Below are 26,671 nucleotides of genomic sequence, written 5' to 3'. Positions count from 1 at the left end.
TGGCAAAGGTTACAGAATTGGTTCACCAACAAGAACAAAAAAGTGTCTGCAGGTATATGGGATGAAATATGCTGGGCATCACCTCCAGCCTGACGTTGGAGTCCTTCACATTCTGATTTAAGCAAGTCCATACATTTTTGAATCCAGATCTCAAGATCACCAACGGCTTTTACTTTCCATTCAGTTTTAAGAGTCTTCTGTTTAATCTGATGAATCAAAACCGTTTGAAATTGTTTTCCATCAACAAAAAAACATAAAATGTGTTCACAGCAGTGAAAATAAGCAGTGATACCAGATTAAGTTCTTTCAGTTTCTGTCCAAACTTGCTGCTCCAATGGGTAAACAGCTTTGAGCTTCCTCAATTAAATTAACTAGCTGTTCATTTTTCAGAAAAACATTCAACCTGAATACTGGACCCATCAAATATTTGGAGCAATTTCCATGTGACAATGTCCTCATGTATTCTGCAAGTTTCCCCCCAACACACATGAATAAAACAGGCATGCTTCTTGTGGGTGATACCTCATGCCACTTATGTAGGTGTTAAATCATAAATCATATCCATTTGAAATTATAAACACTCTCCACACAGGTTGTAAGCTTGTAGTATATGGCTCATTCAGTCTTCATTTTCTTTCTGTTCCTAAGCATGGTGCAATTGGCTTATGTAATGTAACTCTCTGACAAAAGATGCTGCAACTTTCACACTTCCTGAGATGGATTTAAAAAGAAGTGAGAGAAATTCATGGCAGACCAGTGCATTATTCTGTATTGTCCTCAGTGGCTCAGTGGCCCCTCCAAGTTCAGAGTAGGTATATCTCCAAGCACCAGTTAAGAACATAAGAACATTAGAAGAGGCCTGTTGGATCAGAGCCGTGGTCCATCTAGTCTAGCATCTCATCTCACAGAGTGGCCAACCAGTTACTGTGCAGGGCCAATAACAGGGAACAGAGGCTGAAGTCTTCCCCTGAAGTTGCCTCCTGGCACTGGTTTTTGAAAGTCTTCTGCTTCTGACATTAAAAATCACAAAACCACCAGTAGAATAACATTTTAATCTTCCAGGACATTCCATTGCTGATGTTGAAGTGGCTGTCCTCAACCAAAGAAGCTTCAAGCTTCAATGTGAGATTGCAGAACCTGTTCATTCAACAGTTCAGAACAACTAACCCCTTCCAAGCTCAACAGCGATATAGGATTCTTATCTCACTACAGGTGATAATTTCTGCCCTAATCAAGCTGCATTGTACCTTCACATCCTGGCGCCCTTCCTTGCTTCATTCCTTCTACCTCCTGACTGGGATATAAAGGCTCAGGGATCTCCACTCCTACTTATATCTGATGAAGGGAGCTTTGACTCTTGAAAGCTTATACCCTGAAAATCTTGTTGGTGTCTAAAGTGCCATTCAAATCCTGCTGTTCTCCTGCAGACTAACATGGCTACCTACCTGAAACAATTGGTGATTCCGCACACATTGGATAATGCACTTCCAATCCTCTTTATAGATCATTTGGAATGGATTTTTTGTGTGTGCGGAACAAAAAATCCACTTTAAACGATTACTTTAAACTTTAAACGATTGATAAAGTGCATTGAAAGTGCATTATCCAACGTGTGTGGAATCAGCCAATATTTCACAGTACATTTCACCTTTCTTTGAAGTCTCTTTGAGGTGGCAATCCTGAGCACACTTACTGTGCTCCAGTGACCTTCCAAGTGTGCCCACAAGAAGCACACATTTCAAAACATCTGGCTCCCCCATAAAATGATGCTTGGTTTGTAGTCTCCTATAATTTGGGGACCAGCCCCAATACGCATGCCAGCCATTTTGTGGTGGCACCCACTCCCCATGCCCCAAACTCTCTAAGTAACCACAGGATCAGCAAGACGGAGGCTCCCTTATTAAGCCAAAGTTGTCCACGCTGACCAGGCATCAATCTGAAGCAAGAGAATGCTTTAGAGTTTTCAAAACTCAAAGTACCTCGCCTAGAGGATCCTGTAATCTTTACAATCATCCTGAGAGGTTGGCATGGTGTAGCTGTTGGACTACAATCTTGGAAATCAGGATTTTATTCTGCACAATACCTTGAAGCTTGTCAGTTGACCTTGGACCAGTCATTCACAGCCCACCTCACAGGGCTGTTGATGGACAATATGGAGGAGGACAGAAGGGCAGGAGAAAAATGGACTAAATTGGTCATAGGGCTCCATACAGGTGAAACGGGTAATGGTTAGCTGAGGGCTGAAGTGGAGCTGCAACAGGAGGCTTCTTGTTCTGCCTCTTTGCCATTCAGCACTTGAACAACAGTGGCTTATTTTGTAAATTGTTTTATTTGCACATCAAAGTATAAGCTCCTTTATTTATCACTATTTTTACCTCAACCTTCCTCCAAGGAACTCAGGGCAGGGCACATTGAGATTCGGCCATTGTTTTCTTACAACAACCCTGAAAAGTAGGTTGGGTCCAGAAAGAGAATGACTGGCCCAGTGTCAGGGGTGTTGACAACTACCATGCACATACACCCCCTTGCAAAATTGCTGTTAACCTCGCCACACCACCCAGACCTTCCCCAAACTTTTTATGATACCAAATCACCTGTCAGGCCCAACTCATTGGACCCAAAGGGTGATCAGGGGCTTTAGAAATTTGTCTCCCTAGCGTCCCCTCCCCAAATGTGAGACATCAGATTCTGCAGCTGAAAAAAATTCTAAAACACAAGCATTGATGGATTTATTTTTGCTCTTTCCTTTGCATGGTTCAGCTAGCTTTCAAGCCATCACAACCTCTTTCTTTATTGACATAAGGGATAAAAACCATTCTTTTAAAAAATGCCAGAAGCTGGTACATTCAGAAATGTGTACACATAGAATCACTCACATCTGCCCCGGGGCTGCATATTTCTCTCTTGCAGGTCTGTGTTACCAAATAGCCTCTACTTATGGATGTATACCAAGGGTCTGCATGGCACCCACCGACATCTTTCCTGGTGTCCACCGTTTTTTAGAAAGTGGGTGGGACCAGGTGGAGCTTTTGCCCAGCTGGGCATTTGATTGGCTATTAGAGATCTAATTGGCTGGGCAGATTTTTAAAAAAATCTTTGGTGGCAGTTGCTACCATGGCACAAGGATTTTTACTTCATTACAGAGGTAAGCTGTGTGTCTGCAAGAAAATATGTTTGAATAACACGTTCATTTCGAAAGGCATCCTGTTAAACAGAACATCTGCCTGAAATGTTGAAGAGTTATTATTGGAGTAATGCATAACCTCGCTCCTCCACATTTTGTGGTTGGCCCTGCCTCCTGCAGTAGCCATTTTGTCACTGCGCCCATCACCCCCATAAGCAATTCTGAGACTGACATATTAACACAGAAACTACCTAGTGTTACTTACAGCAACAGACAGTACATCCCTTTACTAATGCATCTCTTTTGAGTCCCGGATACGTTGGCTTCAATAAGCTCCCTCTGTGTTTATGCTCCAGAATTTGTGTCACACCAATGAGGACTCTCTCCACAATTTTTCTTTTTTTTAGTGCATGCTTTTTAATGAAACATTTTGAAATGTTGCCTGGTTTCAGAATCAGATGGCTGATCTGGGCAACTTCCCCTTGCAACCAAAGTGGTACTGCCAGGGGCACTGAAGAAAGAAGGAGGTAAGTTATATACTCTAGAGTAATCACTATTCTCTTCTTGTTCCTTCAGAGTCCAAGAAAACAAAAAAGAAGACATCTGTCTTGCGAATGCTGTTTTGTTGCAGCTGTAGTAGACACAGGCCCTAAAACTGCATTTCAGTACGAATCAATGGACAAGAAATAACTGAGACATTCCTTGGTGAACTGCGGAGCGGTCAGGATACCAAACATGGTGGAGTTCACCAACAGCTAGAGACCCCACCAACAGCCAGTAATCATGGTTCAGTGTGCTGCATGAGTCACCAGACCTCCTTTTCTGTTATTGTCCCTGCTGTGGTGCTGGAGCCACAAGGTTGCATCCTAGAGCAGAGTGACACAGATAAGTTGTGGGCAGCCTAGCAAATGAGGCAGAGTCTGCTGCAACCCTGCCTACGGCCAGAAATCATGGCTTATTGGGCTGACGGTGGCCATGTGATTGGCAGAAACAAACACAGCCAACCACTGCAGACGCGGCCACAACCCTCTAATGTCAACGAGCCTGGAACCACACGGAGAGCTCTAGAATGCAAGCAGGAAACAGAGAGAAGGCCCATTTACTCCCAGGGGGACTGATGGGATAAGCAGCAATAACCTCCAGCCACCTTCCTACTTGCCTAGGGTCATGGGCGCCCTGGTCAAAGGTTATGTAGGGTGTCCGGGGAACTGATTGGACATGGGGAAGGGAGCTTGGCCACCATGGGGGCACAAGTGGATTGGTCTCCACAGTAGTCGGCATCCTATGCTCCACCAGGCTACTTTGGCAGGGCCAGGCGAGGGGGGAAGCGATCAACTTGTACAATGGGCACCTATGGGCTATGCTGTCGTTTTTCATGGTGTCACTTTCTGCAGCTGCTGGGGGCGTTCCCATGCCCGAAATGGCTTAGGGAACTGACTAAGTTGCACCCTGCCCCACTGGTGCAGCAACTTACGCCCTGATTATGCCTGTGCCAAACCGCCGTGGCCAGCACCAGTGAGAGAACCAAGAAAGAGCAGCACTGGGCCAGTGTGGGGGGATTAAGCCGGCATAACTCCTAGTTTGCTCTCAGGGTGCTTTCAATTCCCATCTTAGAATTGCACTGTAAGGCCTCTAGTTTGCTTTCCTATATCAAGTCATTAATCTCCTAGCAAGATATACACGTCAGCAACACTTTTGACTCATTGCAGGTATTGTATTAAATGAAAATATTACTAAAAAATCTTTGGTTCCATTTTATGTTTTATTAAAATGTAATGTTAAAGATGTAAATGATTAACTAACTCAAGAGAATATAATACCATCTTTTTATTTTACAGAGACAATTAAAAAAGAACAATTACTTGAGTCTACTAAATACATTTTACCAGCAGCAAAAAATTCTACAAAGCATGGAACATCCTCTATGAAAAGGAAGCTCCGGATAAATTTAGAACACTCCTATTTATACAAGACTGTCTTCTAACAATGGCTTGCTGTTCCACCTAATAGGCTTCATAATCTTTTCTCACAGTTTTGGAATAATGTACAAGATCATCCATGCACATCTATCTGATGAAACAATACATGTGCTTTGCTAATGCTTTGTTACTTTCAATCATAACTATGAACACCAGAACTAGTGATTCCAACTTTCTCGTAATTATCTATTGGCCCCTAATCAGTACCTTTCATCTTATATTATCCCTTTGTCCCTGGCTTGTTCTTGTCACATTCAAGCACTTTTTGCTTCAGGGCTTGAGTTCCCTGTTGACGTATTTATAAATCTATTGACGTATACCCCATTCTTTTCAAACCACTCAAAGTGACCTTCTTCTGAAACCCCATTCTTTATTCAACCTCGAAACCACCTTAACTCAGGACTCTATTCTTTGTGCAACAAAGAAAAATATCTTCTGGACCCAGGTGCACTCTGATCCTGGCTTGCAATAGCATCCTGCATGATTTTTCCAGTCAAGACCAGCATCCATTCTCCTGTATTTCTGGCCATATCAGCAACAATGTGTCACTCTTAAAATTAAGGAAGACTTCCCGCCCCTCTGGGTCTGATGAAGGAAAATGGGGTTCTCAGTGGCACAGAAACAGTAGCCTCATTCTCTGCCAGAATTCTCCAAACATTCTTGTGGGCAGCCAGAAGTAGGTACCTGTTAGTACCCCATACCTGCAGCATGACTAATTTACAACTCTATTGTAGATAGCAAAATATGGCATTGTATTCATATCCATTTTTTTTGCCTTCAAGCGGCAACCAATGTATTGTAATGGTCTTTTACGGGTGTCTAACTAAAGCTTTCACTGACTCAGATTAAATATCTTTACTCTTGGACAGTTTTTATCACTTAGATAAGAACTGCAAAACAGAACTTGCTTTTTAAACAAGGCTGCTTATTAGTACAAAATTATTTATAGGGTTCTTCTTGCAAAACTTTCCCCCATCAAGACACACAGAGTCCTTCTAGAGTTTCTTTCTATTGAAATACATTCTAGTCTTTTTAAAGAAGCAAGATATCAAAACATATATGATTTATTAATATAAACCCTATAAAGATGGAAAACAGAAAAGCAATAAAAATTAGGTTTGCTAACATTTCCTAATTAACTCTAAGTTTAAAACAATCAAAGTTTCCATGAAATGTGTTAAGATTCCCATAGTAATGGTAAAATTCTCACATAGGTCCTCATGAGATTTCTTCCAGTCAAAATTCTGACATACTATCTGAGTTGGCATTTTATAGGTTATCTTATGCAAAAATCTATGATCTTTTTAATGAAAGATTGGTTTAATGCTTAATTAAATATTTATATTTTCTATTGTATAACATTCAAATTAGCCAAAAAGTGATGTTATATCCAACTTCCAAAAAAACCCTATAAATCAATGAAAAATTACAGGAAAGTTAAATGAATAGCTCACCATTGGTCCATTTTATGATTAGAGAGCATTAATCTAGATACTAAAATTGAAAAGAGTCCAGTAGCACCTTTAAGACTAACCAACTTTACTGTAGCATAAGCTTTTGAGAATCACAGTTCTCTTTGTCAGACGCATCTGACGAAGAGAACTGTGATTCTCGAAAGCTTATGCTACAGTAAAGTTGGTTAGTCTTAAAGGTGCTACTGGACTCTTTTCGATTTTGCTACTACAGACTAACACGGCTAACTCCTCTGAATCTAGATACTGTCCACTATTTTTAATTAGCTTTCAAAGATGAAAATACACCTGTGTTGGTTATACAAGTGAGAAAAAAAACACAATGTACTTCAGAAAGTTCACTAGAATACATGTGTACTGCTTTAGTATAATGTGCTCTAATCTGTATTACTGTAACTGTATGTTGACTCTATCCAGTTTTCAAGGAAAAAGATGTTTGCGGTGGTTTGCCCTTGCCTGCTTCTGCATCGCAATCCTACACTTCCTCGTGGTCTCCCATCCAAGTACTAACTGGGGCTGACTCTGTTTAGCTTCCAAGATCTACTGAGATCAGGCTAGTTTGATCCAGGTCAAGGATACATCATTATAGATGCTAATATTCTGAATTTCCTACCAGTTTGCATACCTCCTAACTTTAATAAAGCTGATTACATTTTGTATTATACCTCTGTATCCTCCACTAGCCCTTCTTTGAATCATGAAACCCATAACATAGAAAAATTTGCTGTTTTTTAAGGTGTTGCTGAATATGAATTATGGCATCTATGGGAGAGATTAGGGATCTGGAATGAGGTGCTGATAATAACGTACTTTGTAAACCGCTCTGTGTGGGTGGTAAGTTGTCCTGAAGAGTGGTATATAAATGGAATGCTATTATTATTATTAATAGGAGCCTGGAAAAGGTAACGGTACAGATGAGAGTCAATAAACTGAAGCTGTTGGTTAGAGACAAAGCCGCTTGATTGCTGAGGAGTCACCTTCCCTGGAGGAGGTTACATTCCCCCAAAGGAACTGGTTGGTACCTTGGGGTGCAGCTGGGTTCCACGGCCCAGTTGGCACATAGCGCCTTCTATCAGCATCAGCTGATATGCCAGTAAAGAACAGAAAAGGAATCTGGAGTGGACACCGAGGTCTATACTCTGATCACATCCAGGTTAGATTACTGGCATGCCCTCTCTGCGGAGCTGCCTTTGAAGACTGCCTGGAAACGTCCCACGTGCAGCAGTGTGCGCTGAAAGATGTGAACAGGTTGCTCGTCTGTTTCTCGGCCAAGTTCAACGTAGTTTTAGGCGGGTAGCCTATTGGTTTGCAGCAGTCCAAAGTTCTGGCTCTTACCTTTACAGCTGTGGGCGGCTTGGGTGCTCGCCCCTCTCCTTGCGTTTCCCCTTTCCGGTCGATTCCGCCTCGCTGGCATCCACTCCTCTGAAAGGAGGGCCGTACAGACTTCCGCTTCCGACTCCTCCTCCCCCAGCAGCGTCAGCTGTTGTGCCTGGAAGTCGACTTTCCTCCCCTCGGCTTGTTTTCATCGTCCGAGCGCAGCGCTTTCTGGGTTTTGTAGTTCTTGGCAGGGGCTCTGCCGCTCTCGGCGGGAGAATCGGTACTCACTTTCCCGTGATGCTCCGCGCAGGAGCGGCCTGGGCTAAGAGACGGGGCTTGTCAGCCCGACTCTTTCCCGTCCCGTCGCTCCTGTCCGCTCAGCTGCCGCCGTCGCCATGGGCTCTCTGCTCAGCCGCCGCATCGCCGGCGTGGAGGATATCGATATCCAGGCCAACTCGGCCTACCGCTACCCGCCCAAGTCCGGTCAGCTCCCTCGCAACTTCCTCCCTCCCACCTGTCACTGCGTCTCCCTCAGTTGCCTTCTCCATCGGAGGCTGAGGGGCGCCAAGCTCTTGGGCAGCGGGCCTTGCGCAGGGAGGGAAATCTTCCACAGGGGATGCGCGTTTGCCCCAAGATCAGCAGACTATGGTCTGGGGGGTGGCAGACTTGTCTTCTTTGCTGTGGCTTGGTTGGGGTAGGTTCTCTCTCGCGGCGCCTGTGGAACTCCCTTCTTGCGCAGGGATCGCGAGGCTGCTTCTGCTCCCCCTTCCTCTCGGGTTTCTTATTGCCCTGCTCAGCTGGGTGCCTGGTCTGCACCAGGGGCGCTGGTGGCCGGGGTGTTGTTCCCCTTCTTATTTATTTACTTATTTCATTCATTCATACCCGCCTCTCTCCTCAATGGAAATTAAAGCAGCTGACATCCTTCTCTGTTTTATTCTCACAACAACCCTGTGAGGTAGGTTAGGCTGGGAGTGTGTGCTTGACCCAAGGTCATCCAGCCAACTTCCAAGATAGAGCAGGAAATCGAAGCTGGATTTCGAGGAATTGGGTCTGAAACGCTTAACTTCTGCACCATACTGCCTCTCTGGGGTCAGTTTGCCCAGGGAATGGGACCAGGAAATTTCAGCCTTCTTTTTTACATAGCTTGTGCAGTTGCAGCCCCTTGAAGACCTCTGGGGTCAGATGGCTAGCCTAGGTCTTTGTAATGGGCTTTGCAGCTGCCCACCTCTGCTTGCCTTGAGGCTGCATTTCAATCTGGTTTGCCTCCTCCTTTCTTGCAGAGGAAGAATCTTCCTAAGGGAGAGGCAGCTACTCCTGTGGTTGCCACTCCGCAGTCCTGTGCTCCATATGCTACCACCCTACCCATAGGTTTGCCACTGGTTACTTGCCCCGCAATACCATGCTAGTTACTGCAGATCTCAAACACACTATGGATTTGAAATCTTCTTACTTGTGGCTGCTGGCCTCACAGTGTCTTTCCCTCAACCTAATCTTTGTGACTTTTGCTGTGTTGTTGTATAGGTGCATTCCAAGATATTTTCAACTCTTTTTTCCTCTTTCTAGGGAACTACTTTGCAAGCCATTTTTTCATGGGAGGAGAGAAGTTTGACACACCACATCCAGAGGGGTACCTTTTTGGGGAAAATATGGACTTGAATTTCCTTGGCAACCGACCAGTCCAGGTAAGTGCCCTCCATTTGGAAAGTAGGGGCGTTAATTGGCACCAGAAGGATAGGAGGGCAGCAGTTTCCAGTGAGTTCTTTTAATTTGATTTCATCCTTACAAAAAAAAGCTATGCCATGTAGCTTTGAGTGCAGCTCCTTTTTTAACGAGAAGGCTTCCCAGTCACACATGTAACTAGGATTTATGTTTTTCAGAAACACAGAGTAAAAAATATAGAATTTCTTCCAAACACCCACATTTTAAAGAAGTGCCCCTCTAAATGAAAATAGGGAACGTTAAGATGTTGGGCTTCGCTTTTGAAAATGCACTGATTTCTGCTTGTGTGCAGCCTTTGGCTCTTGCCTGAATGCCCATGTTGATGGAAAGCATCCTTGCCTTAGTTTAGAGATGACTCATTGGTTGCTCTTCAGCTGGGCATTGTCAGCCAGGCAGCCCATCTCCCTTGATATGTCTTTTATTCCTGGTCTTTCATTCCAGTTTCCCTATGTAACCCCAGCACCTCATGAGCCAGTGAAGACACTGCGAAGCCTGGTGAATATCCGCAAAGACTCCCTTCGCCTGGTCAGGTACTGCAGACACACAGTTCTGATTATTCTGGGCCCCATGGAGAGTCGCATCTTAGGGCATGTAGTGGTCAGGATTTCCCTTATGACGTATGTGCTGCTGCAGTCAAGGGGCCTTTTATGTTGTTCATTTATATATCACCATTGGGGAGCATGGCACTAGTCCAAGGAGTCAGGCTGTGTCCTGAGGAGTTTTGACATAATGGAAGGTGGAGAAACAGCTAAGACCCTGTGTGGAAACTTACTAGAGCTATCAGATATGAGTGTAAGCAGCTACTGTGTATAAAAAAGGTAATATTAAGGAACTGTACAGTTCATATGGGAGTTCAAATGCATCACTTCACACTGGTTATGAGTGGTCAGTCAGTGGACACTGTAACCACTTTCATTGGCCTTTAGCTTGGAATAAGTGAGATGAAAGCCTGAGGCACAGTGAGTTTAACTGGCCTGGCAACAGGGAATAAAATGCCAGCCACAAACCAATAAGATGCTGACAGAAGAAGCCCACGAGCCAGCGGGAACCAAGGAAGTGACAGAGGCTAGAGGGTCAGTGGAGGAAGAGCCAGAGCTTTCCGAGTCCCTATTCCAGTGAGCAATTATGAAGTAGACCAGGGGAAATCATCAGCTTAGTATGTGTGAAAGTGTCTTCAAGAAGCCCCGTGAATGAGGCTGTGCGAATGCTAGCCTGGAATGGAGGCTAGAGGAAGGGGAAAGGATTGCTGCCTCCTTATAGTTACAGGGACTTTAAGGAAAACTGTCAGCAGGTGTACCTGCATAACAAATAGCATCCTTTCAAATACGTCCTTCTTTAATAGGCATTTTTACAGGCAATTCTTGATCCTGTTTGGTCTCAGCATCAGTCTGTTCTATGCCTGGTAGAACCCAAGCTTGGCCAAATATAAATCAATAAAGTATGGTTTACCATGAAAGATAAATGGTGATATAACCTCTTTCTGTGTGTGTTCAATAGGGCTAATTCAGAAACAGAACAGAACAGAAATTTATTTAACTCAACCTTTCCACCATACAGAGCAATGCAAAAAATTGTGATTTAGCTAACACATTTAACAGGAAATACAACAGATGGTCTCTCTCTGCATTTAGTTAAGTAATTGGTTCTTGCTTGCAGCACTTTGTGATGAGTTAAGTCCCACTTCTCAAGTCCACTGAGGTGCAGGATGCTTCTCATCCACTTCTCTTCCAAAGGGATTCAGGTCCAACAAACTGGAGAACACATTAACCAGACTGCTACCTGCAGCTTGAAGGGTATACCTCTGCAATAACAATAGGATTGTTTATAAAAAGTGATAAGAGCCCAGAAAATTTTACCAAGCAACCAACCCCTTCCTCTGCTAGCAAGCTGCATGCGCTGACTCTGCCCCTACTGGGCTAAGCCAGGTAGTTTTTGGAAGTTACAGTGGCAGCAGGAAACAAGACAATATATATAAAAGCTGCAAAAGATCTCCCTTCTCATAACGGAGTGTGGCTGAGGGGTGGGGCAAGCCCCCCATCCTCCCCTTGGTCTCCACCACACAAGCAGTGGTGATGGAAGAAGGAGAAATGGGGAAGATTCTGTTCATCTCAGTTGCACCTGTTTAGACTTCATTTAAAGGGGGAAGGGAAGGGGACCAGATGCCAAAGGTGGCTTTTGAGGAAGGAAGGAAGAGGTATCAGATCAAGTCTTCTTGCAGGTGAGTTGAAGCCAAAGGGGCAGTCATGCTCAACTAGCAGAGTCATTTGAGGGAGCAGAGGAAACCCTTGGACAGCTGTGGGCAAGCTAGAGGAACAACGGGGATCACGGGGGGATATGAGAGCAGAAACATCAAGGGGGCTTCGGAGGTATGAGGGTTCCTAGATTTAAGGAAGGGCATTTTGTGGCTAGAATGATGAAGGAGAAGAATGATCTTGGCAGCAGAATGCTGGATAGAGGGGAAAGGAGGAGGTCATGGTGTGCAATGGAAGGCCAGAGGATGTAATGGCTGCAGGAGTGTGAGGAAGGGCTTGCCAGAGTTTTTATTGAGATGGTGGTAAAAGAAGAAGATCGTGTTCTTGTGGTGTTGGGCATGACGTGGCTCAGCAGGCAGATGGACAGGGCAGTTCTGTCCTTGCTGCCTGTGGCATTCAGTGGTCTTTCACAAACTCTTCATTATTTGGATTGGAGACCCTGGCTCCTTAGTCTGCCTAGATTCCTTACACTACTGGAAAAAGAGTTTGAGGCATCTGGGCAGGTGAATATGTGCCAGTAGTGGGGATGAGTGATCACCTCTCAAGGCCCAGATTTTTTCTCTTTTGAAGACTAGAGGACCCTTCACCAAAGTGACCATAACTTATCAAGTGAGAGTTAGAAACCTGCTTTTTGTGAAATGGGGGGCGGGGGGGAAGAAAGAGAATACAATGGCTCAGGAACTCAAGTTTTGCCCAACCGAGAGGGACCACTCATGCCTATGCTGACTCCAGCTTCATCTTCCTCTGTGTAGGTACAAAGAAGATGCAGACAGCCCCACAGAAGAGAGTGGGAAGCAGAGAGCCTTGTACAGCCTGGAATTCACCTTTGATGCTGATGCACGGGTCGCAATCACCATCTTTTGCCAGGCGACTGAGGAGTTTGTGAGCGGAATGGCAGTGTAAGTGCTGGGAAACCCCCTGTGGAGCCCTGGGGCCTCCTTGATCAAGGTATTCTCTCCAATTGGGGCATTGTCTTAGCTCAGCCATTCTTGGAATATGTGGTCCTAGCCTCCAAGATCACCAAGCAGGGTGACTATTTGCTGCCTGCCTTGTGAACCTGTCTGTCAGTGGTCCTGCAGTGCATCTCTCAGATTGTTCCACTTCCTTACATACAGCCTTGCAGGGCTGAGTCTGGTAACTGTCTTGATGGGTCACCTCCAGGGAATCTTGCATAAAGTAGACAAGTAGTCTACTCAATGAGCCATTAAATTTTGGAACTCACTGCCACTAGATGTAATGATGGCTGTGATCAGAGATGACTTTAAAAGGGGGCAAGACAGAGTCATGAAGGAGAGGTCCATCGATGGCTACTAGCCATAATGGCTTAAGGGAGCCTCCATATCTAGAGGCAGCACACCGCTGAGCCCCACCGCTGAGCTGGGAGGTCCAACAGGGGAGGTCCTTGGCCATTACACCCTGCTTGGTCCTCCAGGGCAACTGCTTGGCCACTGTGAGACAGGATACTGGCCTGGATAGAACACTGGTCAGATCCAGCAGGGCTATAGACTGGCTTGTCAGCAGGTGGCTGCAAGAGGCAGTTTGGCACCCGTGGGCTTTGGCTTGTGCTTGGCTAATGACTGGTGCTGGGCAGCTGCTGGTTGCAGGCTGGCCAACCAGAGCACTGTCCAGCAGAGCCTTTTCCTGCCCTTTCTGCAGCTACAGCACCAAGAACCCCTCTCTGCAATCCGAGACAGTTCACTACAAGCGAGGGGTGAGCCAGCAGTTCTCCCTGCCCTCCTTCAAGATTGACTTCTCTGACTGGAAGGAGGACGAGGTAACTCAGCTGCTTTTCTGAGACCAGGCCTCTGACCCCCTTGAACTTGCTTTGCTGCTCCATCAGCTCCGGTCTCTTGTGGTTGGAGCCTGGATCCTTAGTGGGCTTGTGGCTTTTGAGGTTTTTTCTTGGGAGTGGAAAGAAAGCCGCTCTGGCATGGAGCTAGAGAATTGCCTTGCCCCAGCAGGAGCCCTGGCAAAAGATAAGGGAGAGCCATTACTGGGTTGCCCTTTGGATTCAGCTTCCCTGCCAGAAGCAGGGACTGCCCCTCAGCCGTGCTGCTGTGGCCACGGTTGGAAAGGCCTAGTCCCTCTGGCCTTTTTCTCCATGACTAACCTGCTGTTCCTTTCCAGCTGAACTTTGACCTGGACCGAGGCGTGTTCCCTGTAGTCATTCAGGCTGTGGTGGATGAAGGCGATGGTAAGGTGCGGGTGGGGGTGGGGGGAGTCCTTGTTCATGATTCTGTCTCAGAAGGTGCGAGAGATGGGGCGGTGGTGGAGCTGCCCCTTTCTGTACTTGGTTGGCCTTAGCTCCAAGGTCATGTATTCCTGTGTTAAGAACAGCAGCCAACTAGATAGGATTTGTGCAAAAGTGTTTGACACTGGAGTGCCAATGAAGGTGCACTGAAAGTGCCTCTGCATGGAGGGCACTTGGTGGTGGTGGTGGGAGCATTGCAGAAGATGCTGGAGGAGGAGCTGTTGTGCTCCCAGGCCCATGGAGGAAAGGCCATGAGCAAACACGTGAGCACATGAAGGGATGAATAAAGGAATGTCTGGGTGAGGCAACCTGCTGGGGCATCTTTGTCCTTGGGGGGTGGGGGTGGGGCTATCTGAATCAGGAGCACCTAAAGATGTTTTATGGAGTGCTATTCATCCCATGATCCTTTGCAGCTCCATAGAGGGTGCTTGAGTGCAGTTGTAAATGATCCCCAAACTGCCTTCTCCATGAGAAATCCCAGAATCTCTTTCAGTATGTCGTGATATAAGAGATTTTAGTATGAACTGAATGGAAATGCAGATATAGCTGCTTATCTATAGGAGAGTAAAGAGCACAACATACCCTGGATCCTCCTGTGCCATAAACTCTGATCTCCCTCCTCTCTCAGCTTGCCTGGGCTGCTGTGGATGTGCTTGTACAAGTCCCATGGCCTAGGACTCCTGGGTGCCAGCCCAGGGTGGAGGGGGTCAGTTGGGGAGGGGGTCACTGGTCAGCCTGCATGTGCCCTTCCTGCTCCACATTTATGATGGGAACCATTTGGGTGGCTGTTGGCTTCTGCCAGTCTCATGGCACAGTTCTCATGGGCTTGGGATTTCTCTTCCAGTGGTTGTGGAAGTGACGGGTCACGCTCATATCCTACTGGCTGCCTTTGAAAAGGTAAGCAAGGCACCTGGGTGATATGTTTTGGGACAGCTGAACGACTCCTCTCAAGCTGAATTCAGGGCAGCTCTTGGCTGATGGTGTGTTGGCAGCAAGCACTGGCCTTGTCCCCAAGAGACTTAGGTCTAATTTGGGTCTTTGAGCAGGGCTGGGGTGCCGGGGCCAGAGGGGTAAAAATACCCAGCCTCAGTGAAGCCTCCTTATCTGGGACTCGGTTGCTGTTTGTGGCCTCTTTCTGCCTTCTCACATACCCACCTCATAATTTTGAAAAACCTGCAGAGTCTGAAATCTCTGATCTTGCAAACAGAATAAGTTGTCTTGCAAGTTATGTTAAGTGTATCTGTACAGTTGTTCTCAAAATCAGTGTTTTGGTTGTGGGCAAGTGGCTTGATGCCTGTTTCTGGTGTTTTGTGGAGCAGCACTGATCTCTCTGGTCGCTTTCTCCTGCAGCATGTAGATGGCAGTTTCTCAGTGAAGCCCTTGAAGCAGAAGCAAATCGTAAGTCCTCCTTCCTTTTGGTGTAAGCTCCAGGTTTGGTTGAAGTTCTGGGTGATGCTCCAGAAAGGCCTTGCCCCTGAATTTAGTTGGGCTCAGAGGTTCCTGCTGGAGAACTCAAGATAGTTAGGTGGTAGAGTGTTTTGGCTTCACAAGGGACCTTGTTGGAGACTGATAACATGTGAGTGGTGTGTGTGCCAGAGTGTGCAGACGGGTGCAAAACTGAGTTAAAGAAGCTTTTAAAAGGAGCTTCCATGAAGGGCAGGCAGCAGAGGAAAGCTTTAATTTGTCCAGATCTGTATTGGGGAAAGCAGGAAGGCTAAGTCATGTAACGTGTGGTCTGTGTCTTAGACAAGCATGAAATAAAATAGGGACTGCGGCAGCAGCTGAGTAAGGAATTCTGCCTCCAGTCGGCTGACCTTGGGTGTTGGAATCTGCAGCCCCTTTGCTTGCTGGCTGGTGGCTGCCTGTTTCCAGAACTTAACGCAGATGGAAGTTCCACAGGTGCTGCAAGTGTGAGGTGGCCAAGCTTCAGGTCCCTAGGGAATTTGCTTCGAAGGCAAAATGAGAAAACTTTTCCCCCAACACTCCCCTCCCCAGAGCTCTTCAAGTATGGCAGGAAGGAAAGCGGATTTGGTTACTTTTCTGTTTTTGCATAACTGTCCTCTCTCCTCTGCTCAGGTTGGCCCACTTGATGTGCATCATGTAGGCTAGCCTGCCCACACAAGGATGATGTTAACTTCCTCTTCTTCACTCCCCCTTCCCAGGTAGATCGGGTCAGCTACCTGCTTCAGGAGATCTATGGTATCGAGAACAAGAACAACCAGGAAACAAAGGTGAAAAGGCTGCTTGTGGCCCCCAAGATGGGGATTGGAAGATCGAGGGGGGATGCCCCTTTTATCCCTCACTAATTCAAAACTGGGAAGCCATCCACACATGCCCAAAATGCATCTTTGATCTCCTAGCTGTTTCCTTTCATACCCCACTGAGGAGAGGGTTCACAGAGCAGGCCGTTACCTCTCTTGCTGCTGTTCTGGGACTGCTGTGGGAGCCAGTGTGGTGCAGTGATTGGCATGTCTGTTTAAATCTTCCCTCAGCCATGAAACTGGCACTCTGCCTTTGAGCCTAAGTAAGCCTACCTTGCAGGGTGGTTGTGAGGATGAAATGTAGAGGGGACAGTTGCGTGTGTGGTGTTTCTGGGAAGAAGAGTAGCATAAACACAGCTGGACAGATCTGCTTGCTGGGAATATGGGCAGAAATGGAAGCCAGGAGCACAAACAGAGCCTCTTAAATTGCGAGAAAGAACAGATAGCTCAGAGGAGGGCTCTTCTTTTGGAGTGAGGTCTGCAGATGGCCCAAGTGGCTGAATTGCCCTAAAGAAATCCTAAGGAAGTTCCATTCTTGCAGCCCTGCGATGATGAGAACAGCGACAACAGCAACGAGTGTGTGGTGTGCCTCTCTGACCTGCGGGACACCCTCATCCTGCCCTGCAGGCACCTCTGCCTCTGCAACTCCTGCGCCGACACCCTGCGCTACCAGGCAAACAACTGCCCCATCTGCCGCTTACGTGAGTTGGGGATGAGGGTTGCTTTACATGCCGGGGGGGGGGGGGGTCCAGCTCGCCAGTCTGGAAAGGCAGCGGTTTCTCCAGTGCAGCCGCTTTTTGCTCAGTCTCTGCCACTCTTAGGTATCTCTGCTGCAGATGTAAGATTCTCTGTTCGGGGCCCACGTCATTTAATAAGCATGGCCAGCTTTATGTGGGGAAGAGGCATCCTAAAGTCCTTGGGTGGAGCAAAGCACAGGGCAGGGGTTTCTGGTACTTGTGCCTGTTTCAACTTCTGGGCTGGGAATCAGGCCAGCCCTGCCTGTTCATGCTGTTAGAAGCCAGTACTCCTCTTGACCATGGGACTTGGGTCTTTCCTGACCAACTTGGCCAGTGGGTGGTTTGGGGCTACTTGAACGTGGACTGCAGTGTGTAGCAGGCAAAGCAGGTTGTCTTGGCCAGGTGCCCCCTGATGCCAAAGGTCACAGAGGTGTCGCTTGTGTCCCCTTGCAGCCTTCCGAGCCCTACTGCAGATCCGCGCTGTGAGGAAGAAGCCAGGGGCTCTGTCTCCCATCTCCTTCAGCCCTGTCTTGGCACAGACCCTGGACCATGATGAGCACTCAGTGAGGCACTGCTCCCGTCCAGCATTGCACAGCTACTGCCCAGCCACACTCAGCCCACATACTGCAACTGAGCCAGATGGTGGCTCAGCAAGGGGAGGGGGTGCTGCTTTCTGCAGGCTGGCTGGTCTGAGCTCCTCTGGAGTAGGGCTGCTGGCTAGACTGGATTCATGTCCTGCCTGGCAGAGGCCTGGTGGTTATCTCAAAGGCAAGGGCTCACTTGCAGGTTCTGGCAGGGTGGCCTCTAGTGCTGCTGGAGCATAGTCAGCAGGTGCCTCTGCAGCATGAGGCCCTCCCTGATCCCACAAGTCCTTCTGATTCCCTGGCCTTGGCTCCTCTAGCTCTTCCTCTCAGCCTTCCAAGTCAGAGTCACTGGGCTAGTCAGGGGGTATCTGCTTGGGATGCAGAGAGTCCCAGGTTCAGTCCCAAGCACCTTCCCGTAAAGGATCTTTGCAGGTGTTGGGGAAAGCCCTGAAGGGGAACAGTTTTCAATCAGGGTGGACAGGACTGAGTGAGAGGAGCTGAGAGACCGACTCTGTCGAAGGCAGCTTCATGGGCTCAGCATAATGAGCCAGTGTATGTGCTGAGGGGCAGTGCTTTTCTAGTGGACAGCCAGTTGGCCTGGACGTGACTGGGGAGACTCACATTCACCTTATACCATTTCTAGGTTTTGGGCAAGTGGCCCCCTCCACCATTAAAACAAAAGTTGTCAACATACTAGGAAGAATTGTTGCAAAGGAAAGACACTATAGAGATGGTAAAGCAGTAAGTGAAAGGGCCCATGTGTAATAAGGAGTAGCCGTTTAATCCTGAAAGCCCCCAAGTTTGTCAAGTCAGGTAATGGAAAATGTGAGATTCCTTTGGCAGTGCTGAAGCCTTGCCAGGCACGTCCTCCTTGCTGTGAATGAGAGGCTGGTGGTGCTGGGGATGAGAAGGATCGAATCAGGGGAGAGTCTGGAAAGAAACCCCGCAGTGAGGGTGGCATCCTGTCCTTGTTTCCCCTGCAGTGCTCAGACAACATCCCTCCCGGCTATGAGCCCATTTCCCTGCTGGAAGCCCTGAACGGCCTGCGCTCCGTCTCACCCTCCATCCCTTCGGCTCCCCTCTACGATGAGATCACCTACACTGGGGTGCTGGATGGGCTTCCCCCACCCAGTAGGCCCCTTGTGGGGCTTGACCGAGCCATGGAGAGCAGTCATCAAAAGAGCAAACGCAGCAAGTCCCCAGACAGGTGAGCTTCTAGGCCAGGTAAAGATGGTTCCGGGGAGGACAGCCTTGGATCGTTCCCTCCTCTCCCCACAACCTGGCATAGTCTACCCATTGATGTGGCTGAACTTTAGTTTTCCCCTTATCTTGGGCAGTTCTTGCAGGCTTTTCTTTGTCCTTGTCGCCCTCCTATGTGGAATGGGGGTGGGGGCTAGCCTCTGCCAGGCAAGGCCTGTGGGTTCCTGAGCCCATCTCAGCCCTGGAATGGGGGCTGGGTGGGAAGCGAGGGACTTGCAGCATGAGCAGTCCAAGGAGTAGCTCTGCTGTGGGGTGCTGTGTCTTGGCTGCGATAGTACAAAGTTGAGTCCTAACTCCTCTCCTCCTTCAAAAGGAGCTTCTCAAGAATGGAGCAAGTGTGCCCTTGTAGGGGCAGCAGCCAACCTTCTTTCATTCTTTGCAGCACTCTCCGGTCACCCTCTTCCCCAATCCACGAAGAAGACGAGGAGAAGCTCTCAGAAGACTCTGAGTTGCAGCCACCACTCAGTGGGACAGAGCTTATTTTGCGTGAGAACAACTCGCCAGAGGTGAATCTCGCTTGCATACTCATGCCCCTTTGCCTCTTGCCATCTTCTTTCCAACAGCATTCCACATGCCCAGACTAGCTGCCCCATAAAGGTACAACAGCTAGTTGCCTGCCATTGGGAAACTCACAAGAGGTTCACCTCAGAATAAGAAGGCCAGTGTGGGTATGGCTGTGTTCAAACCTGCAGACAGAGATCCTTGATTCCTGCCAAGCCCAGCTCTGGTCTGCCAGACCCTGCTGAAGTCTTGCCATGTGCGCAGTTGGAAGCAAGGATCTGGCATGGTCCTTGCTCTTTTATCTGAATCCAGGCCTCTAAACCTGGTTGGGGGAGAAGAGCCACCGTGCTGTTGGCTAAAAAGGACAAAGAGTGCCCCCCTTGGGCTGGCTTCCATATCTGAAAATGTTGGCCTTTGAGGTGCCACAGGTGCCTTTTGCTCCTTAGAAATGTACAGCAGAGACCTCCCCTCTTCCCCTCCCCCTCCTTTCACCATCCTACCTGTGGGCCACCCCTGTTCGTTAGGTGCTTTTCAGGGGTCAACATATTCATGTTCTGCTTCTTGTTGCCAGTGATTATGCTCCCCTCTGTAGCTGAGCACCGTTCGTTCTTTTTTTAAGCTTTACAGCTGGAGCACAGTGCAGCCAACACTCTGTGGTCTTGTGTGTATGCTTTTAAGTTCTGTGCTATCACTAGGCCCTCTCTCTGCTGCTACCAGAACCACACACAGGTGAAACTTTAGTGGGCTTTTAGAGAACTTTCTTCCTTGGGAAGCCGCTGTTTAAAAATGACCTTTAATTAAAGCAATATGATAGGCGAGAGTCAATGCTACTGCAAAAATAATTCTCATTTAAATGAATAAAATCAGGATGATGATTCCAGTATTTGCTGAATGTTGTTGTTGTTCCTGTTTTCTCCCGCCCCAACCATGGAAGGAAAACCATTCCTGAAAGGAAGTCCATTCAGAAATTTGCTCACTTGTTCAGAAATGACATGGCCCAAGTCTTTTTCAGCAGACTGAAGTGATCTGTTTTAGTGTTATAATGTAGCCAAGATTGAGTCAGTGGAGGGGGCTCTCTGTTCCTTAGGTGGTTCAGAATCAAGGCATCCCACTCAGAGCATAGCTGCAAACAGAAACTGAGCACCTGATCCTGTGAATGCAATGTTTTGGAGCTATGCTGCACGAATAGTCGCTTTCCTCCCTCCATTGTCCCACTGGCCCCTCTCTACCCCCTGAAATTATTCCCCTGTGGGAGTTGGGGTTGCACTGAGGGGTGCTCTACAAGAAATGCTCTTGACCTTTTCCACAAACCAAAGTGCTGTCTGAACAGAAAGACAGCTTAGTATCTACACCCGATCCATCTTTTTGTCCTCTCCCAAATTTCTGCTACATCAAGAACCTTTGCCGTATTTCATAGCTCCTAATCATAGTAATCCCCAGCATTGTTTATATTAGACCTCACAATTCTCAAAACGGATTGGAGTAGGGAGGAGGGCTTATTCCAGCAGCTGTTTCACACAGAAGGAATCGGCTGTTGCTCACAGCCTTCTTCGGACTCTCCATGTAGCCAGATTGTATGTGCTCGAATGGTACATGAGTGTGCAACACTAATTTCTTTGGCCCTTTGTGGTAACCATTCACTCAGCCAGCACCACTGAGAACCCTCCTAACAGCAGTTTAAATGAAAGGTGCCAAGACCCCCGTACCTCTCCCACAATCTGTGTGATAGGTTTTATTAGGATCCACCTAATAACACACAACCGACCACTGCCTAGTTTAGGCTGGTCTGAACCTTTGACTACCCCAACAAAGCCTGTTACCATTTTGTGCCAACTCTACTGTTCCCAGGAGTCACTTGGTAAATGCAGGCAGATGCACAGGAAGAGGAACCTGGGGAGAACTAACATTTTAAAGGGAGTGATTTAATCAAACCAAAAAGCTTTCTGAAGTAGAAGGCAGTTAATTTTTGCCCTTTGCGCCAAGTGTGATGTTAACATATCTATTCGGAGCTGGTTTATTATTGTTATGATAAATCCATACTGTGATGTGAAACGAGTTGTTTCTGTTCACCTCAAATTCAGCAACAGAGCCAAAATTTCTAAGTACTGTAAAGGTCGAAAGCTAAATGGTTGTTCCAGTGGAAGCAGCATGTCCACTGCATTCAGCACAGTTTTTGCCGGATCTGGATTACTAATAAGCGGATCCTGCAACTTTGATCCAAATGATCTAACCCCAGTAGCCTGCAGTTCGATAGCAAGTGCAGACCGCAACCATGATGGGAGGTCAGCTGCCTGGTATTTCTTTTCAAAATGAAAGAATCTGTCAGGAGTTGAGTAAAAGCCTAGCTGACCAGAGAGATCAGGTTTTGAGCCCCAAACATGGGTGGAGAACCTTCAGTGCAATCCTGCTTGGGAGTCTTACTGGCTTTGGGGCAGGGGTGTCTCCTCTGTCTGCCTAGGAAAGTTCCCTTTGCCTTTCTCCTCTCCTCTCAGTGAATTGGAAGGATGACTCCCTCCCCCCCACCCCCCCACACACACTTCAGTATTGGCTCGCAAGGATCCTGGCTGGGCATTCCTCACCACTGAGCCTGCAAGCCCATGCTGGTTCGAAGAGGGAGAATATCCTCACTCTCTTGGCTTCTGATGGCTGTTCCCAGCCCCGTGCTTCCCCCACTACAGCTCTACTTTGCTCGCATGGCTGAATCCCATCCAGGGTTTCCTTTGGGGGCTTGCAAGCTCCCCCACCCAAAGATGATTCCAGTTGCCAAAGCATAAGACAATTTTGCCACCAGCCTTGGGCTTCTGGTGCTGGAGGCTCAGAGCACAGTCCTTGTCGCCATCACTGCCCCTTCCTTGTGGTTGCTGCCTGGGGCCGGCCTCTGAAAGAGTCCAAAGTTTGGCTGCTGGATTCTGTGAAACTCAGCACAAACCTCTGGGCAGCAGAGGCGTGCAGCCCCAAAGTCTTCTCCGTGTGGTACTGTTCCTCCTAGATCCTCCCAGAAACTGGACTGATGTCAGCAGGGGTGAGGGATGGGTGCTCTGCTGGATCTTGACGCAAAGCTAGTCCTGTGGAGTATTGTGAACTCTTTCTCTTCTGTTTTCAAGAGCCTGGCAGTGGAAGAAGCAGAGGAGGTGGACACACTGCAGCAAGGTAAGTGCTGAGGAAAGAGGCAGGAGCTGTGACAGTTGCCCTTTCTGGCCACCCCTGCCCCAAGCCTCACTTCTCTTCGGTGGGTCTGGCTGGGTGGAAGCATTCTTAGCACAGTAGAATCTGTGCAGGGAGGTAGCAAAAGGCAGAAAGGGGGTGGAAGAGTTGGTGTGGGGCTGCGTGGAGTGGGGACAGAGCTGAGAACCTGGAGCTGGGTTGGAGGAGGAGCAAAGGGAGGCTCAGGAAGCCCAGAGTGAAGCTGGTTACAGGACGCAGAAGCAAAGCTCAGCGTGTGAATAGTGGTCACTAAGGGGAGGGAACAACCTGGCATGGGGGGCTCAGGCTGTCCTCAAAGGCCTGATCATGAGGGACACTGAGTCTTCCCTTTGGCCTGTCTCAGGTGGCCCACCTCCCTCCAGCGAGGGCATCCTCCAAGAGAGCCCCGGAGCCTGCGAGTCCAGCAACCTGCCGAAATTGGAGAGTGAGTTGCCGGCCGATGTGTATCTGCCAGGTAATGGCCCAGAGGAGAGAGCGAGGCATCCCTGGAGTCTGTCTTGGGATTGAGTGTGGAGGCCACCTGGCTCGAGAGAGAGAGAGAGAAGCTGGGGCAGCTGTTACCCCCTCCAGCTAGAAAGGAGCCTGGCTTGACCCACTTTCAACAGCAGCGTTCTCTCTGGCTCACCCCTGCAGCTAATCCTCATGCTGTTCCCCCTCTGATTTCGTGCACTGGTGATGAGTGCGGGGAGGGGTGAGGAAGCACCACCCAGTACTGACCAATGCACGCACACACACCCCGGTCGTGTTGGAGGCATCTGGTGTCCATCCACCTTGCTTGTCCTTCCTGTTGCTCCTGGTGTGTGCGCTCGGATGCAGTATTGCAAGGAAGAGAAGCAGTAGAGGGAATGGAGGGAGGGCTGTAAGCCTGATTGAATGGTGAGGCTGCTTTTTGAAAAGGGTTGGGGGCGGCGGTTGAGAGAGCCAAGGAAAAGAAAGTATAGAATGCTGAAAAGAGCTAAGTTAGAAAGGGCTGGTGGGGCCTGTGATGTTGGTGCACAGAGCCACGTGCTGCTGTGCGACTGAGCTGGAAGGGCCCATCTGTTCCAAACGCTTCTCTAATGTCTCCCTCTCTGTCTGCCCCACCCACTCCACTCCCCTCCCCCACCCTGCCTGGGCAGCACTCGGCCCCGATTCCTGCTCTATTGGGATAGAGGAGTAAGCTGGTATGTCCTCTCTTTCTGTCATACACACTGGCAGGTGTCATTAATGAGGGGAGGGGGTGGGGTGGGGAAAGGCAGGCAGAACGGGGAGGTGGGGAGGACACAGGGAGAAGAGCCCTGTCCTGGGGCTTGGCTTGGTGCAGCTTCTGGCAAAAGGGGAAGAGAGCCTTTGCTGACCTAATCTTGCTGGTTCCAGGCACCCTGCATCCGAACATTGCATGGGGACCACCTTGGTGGTCTGGGCTCCCCACTGGGATCTGGTGTGCTGATTCTGCCTGATCTCTCCAGAAGCAGGGACAGCCAAAGTTCTGACCCTGCATGCCTCTTCTCCCTTCTAGGATCTTCGGACTTCACCAGCATCCTCCAGAGCTGTGGGCCCAGCGATGCCGGGCAGCCCCTCACCCTCTTCAGCCACCCTCACCTTTGCGTTACCAGTGAGCAGAGCCCAGCCTGAGTCTGACTGCCTGCGAGACTGGGGCCCCCTTGTCCACCCAGGACACTTTGTGCGCTCACCACCTGTTCTCTTCTGCTGTTGGCCCTGTGATTGGCCTTTGCCTTCCCTCTCTGAAGGACTTGTGTCTTTGTACAAACGTGCATGGTTCAGCCTCTCTCCTACGGATCCTTCCCTCACCTGGCAGCGCCTCCCTCTATTGCATCTCAGGCAGTTAAGGCAGAAAGACCTTCCTTTCTCACTGCCACTCTGCTGGTACTGCCCACCCCCCTGTAAATATCGGCCAGGGCTGTGGCCTTTTAAAATGCTCTGCCTAGCTACAGCGCTGCCAGTGAGCCTTCCCTCACTCTCCTGCTCTGCCACTTGCTGAAGAGAAAGAGGAGGGTGGGTGCTTCCTTCCTTTCTGCCTGTGCTTTGCCAAGGTGCTCATTGTGACCGGAGGAGCATCTCGGTGCGTAGTTGGGGATTTCCTTCTAAAGCTGCCTCCATGTGAAAAGGCCAGACTGGGACATATCCAAGTGCTGTTCTCTGGGCTGAGCAGGAATCCCAGCTGGCGGGGGAGAGGGCAGCTGCTCCTGCTGCTTGAGGGGGCATCGTATTCTCCTCCACCCTGACCTTAAGTTCAAGCTCCACCTTTGAGCATTCAGCTGCCTGGACACAGATGAGCCAACAGTCTCGCTCTGGGCCAAGGAAAGATGTGCTGCTCTGGCCAGAGGCCTTTGTCCCACATCTGCCCTCTCCCATTTGATCTCCAGCTACTTCTGCTACTGCCACCACCATTACCCTGTGCCTGTGTGAGGTCACCTATTCAGTTGTGGGGAGGGGCGGAGGGCAGGCTCCATCTTAGAAGGATGTCTTGTTGCCTCAAGTAGGAAGCCAGCCTGGCCTCTGCCTTTTTGCTAGAGAGCAGTACTGGCCAGTGATGTGGAGGAGGAAGAAGTTTGGGCAGTGGGTAGCCATTGTGGTTCCCTGACTTGGGCAAGCCAGGAAGGGAGAGGCTCCTGCACTTCCCCCCTCATGAGGGGGGGGGGCCATGATGTGCCTTTGGCCCCACTACCATTAGGCTTGCCAGCTGGCTGACCATCCCATGGGGGGGCCTCTTTCCCTTGGTCCTTCCTGCTGTTAGCAGCTTCCTCCTTCCCACTCTTGGTGGTTCCAGCCTTTTCTTTCCACACCAACTGAAGGGCGATGCAGAACTCTTGCCCCTGAGGCTTGGTGTGTTTGTACATTTATAGGAATAAACTCCTTCTGTGTCCTGCCTGTGCTCCTGTCTCTGGCTGCTGGGTGGGAGGGAAGGGATACCCTGAGCCCTTGACTATGATTGTTCTGGAGGGACCTGGTTGCCTGTTTAGAATGAGAGGCAGAAAGCCCACCCTCAAGGCAAAGTTTGTCTCCTTAGTTTCTCCCTGCCTTCTGTGGGGCTGAGATGAGCTTACCATCACATGAACATGAGTGAAATGCTAATTTCAGCCCCTTCTCTCCAGCCCCAGGCTGAGGGTGGAGCCTGTAGCAGCCTCTTGCTGAATGTGGGGCAGGCTCTGTGGGACCACAGCTGAGCCACACCATTTGTCTTTGGGGGGCAGCACTGGCATGGCCATGCCTCCAACTGGCTCTTGCAGTTCTCCTCAGTTGAAGATGGGAGCAGGCCTGGGCTGCCTGTCTTTCATCTCTGCCCTGGGGAACGAGACTGCTGACTTGGTAGGGTAACACGCATGCTTTGTTTCGCCTAGGTATGTAAGCAGAGCAAGGAACCTTGCCATTAACCTACTGCCCCCACCTGCCTTCTTCAACTCTTGTCTGTGGCTAGCTGACCTGTGAGGCCTTTCCCACTGCCTAGGGGTTGTGTTACTTTTGAGTGCTTTTTTGTTAGTGGCAGATTTTCTTGTGGAAACGCAAGGACTGACATCTCAGAAAAGCAAGCAAACAGCTAGTCAAAAGGGCTGCCCCCCAGCACTGTCAGACTAAAGCCAGCAGGGTTACCTGGGGTGGTAGAGAACAGGTATTTGGTGTCCCACACCCAAGATATCAGCGGGCACCCCTAGGCCCAGTTGTTTCTGCTGGCAGGTCCTACATGCTCATGCCTGCCCCTTTGTCGTCGTTTTCCCTCCATCCTGGGGAGGTAGAGAGGAGATTTGGATTGTGAAGGCCAATCGTTGGGAATTGTGCCTGAGTCCTGAGGTTGTTCAGGCTGCTCCTCTTTGGCAGTGCAGGGTGGGTTTGCATAGCCAGAAAAGGCACAGGCAGCCAACCCCTGAGCCATTCAGCAAAGGAATAGGGGCTGCTGTCCAGAACCCCAACAGGAGAGTTTACCCTGCTGCAAAGCAGAAGTCCCAGGCTCTAATGTTTGTGGAGTGATAGCTCAGAAAAGACACTGGATTCCACACATGGGGATACTTCAG

At 48.9% G+C, this 26,671-nt stretch overlaps 1 protein-coding gene across 2 annotated transcripts; it reads left to right on the top strand.

Moving 5' to 3' along the window:
- The first annotated feature begins 8,210 nt into the window (after positions 1 to 8,210).
- On the top strand, positions 8,211 to 25,530 carry MGRN1 (mahogunin ring finger 1). Of its 2 annotated transcripts, XM_054993410.1 has the most exons (17): positions 8,211 to 8,375; positions 9,456 to 9,574; positions 10,053 to 10,141; positions 12,616 to 12,762; positions 13,520 to 13,637; positions 13,991 to 14,057; positions 14,959 to 15,011; positions 15,465 to 15,512; positions 16,277 to 16,345; positions 16,917 to 17,076; positions 17,566 to 17,675; positions 18,680 to 18,903; positions 19,339 to 19,462; positions 22,562 to 22,607; positions 23,005 to 23,115; positions 23,780 to 23,824; positions 24,160 to 24,248. In XM_054993410.1, exons 1-16 carry the CDS (start codon positions 8,288 to 8,290, stop codon positions 23,818 to 23,820), a joined length of 1,614 nt encoding a protein of 537 aa, XP_054849385.1. In that variant the 5' UTR covers positions 8,211 to 8,287; the 3' UTR covers positions 23,821 to 23,824; positions 24,160 to 24,248. The 2 variants fall into 2 exon arrangements, with proteins under 2 accessions (XP_054849385.1, XP_054849384.1); XM_054993409.1 differs by lacking the exon at positions 23,780 to 23,824 and having other exon boundaries at positions 24,160 to 25,530.
- The last annotated feature ends 1,141 nt before the right edge of the window (positions 25,531 to 26,671 follow it).

The sequence above is a fragment of the Eublepharis macularius genome, chromosome 12, assembly GCF_028583425.1.
Source record: "Eublepharis macularius isolate TG4126 chromosome 12, MPM_Emac_v1.0, whole genome shotgun sequence".
Lineage (NCBI taxonomy): Eukaryota > Metazoa > Chordata > Lepidosauria > Squamata > Eublepharidae > Eublepharis > Eublepharis macularius.
Note: the sequence above shows the minus strand (reverse complement) of the source record. Positions and strands in the feature narration are given on the sequence as shown.

Excerpts from the sequence above, each read along its gene's own strand:
- MGRN1 (XM_054993409.1), top strand. The coding sequence starts at position 8,288 with ATGGGCTCTCTGCTCAGCCGCCGCATCGCCGGCGTGGAGGATATCGAT. Across the intron at positions 10,142-12,615 it reads GACTCCCTTCGCCTGGTCAG|GTACAAAGAAGATGCAGACA; the intron begins GTACTGCAGACA and ends TCCTCTGTGTAG. Across the intron at positions 16,346-16,916 it reads AGAACAACCAGGAAACAAAG|CCCTGCGATGATGAGAACAG; the intron begins GTGAAAAGGCTG and ends CCATTCTTGCAG.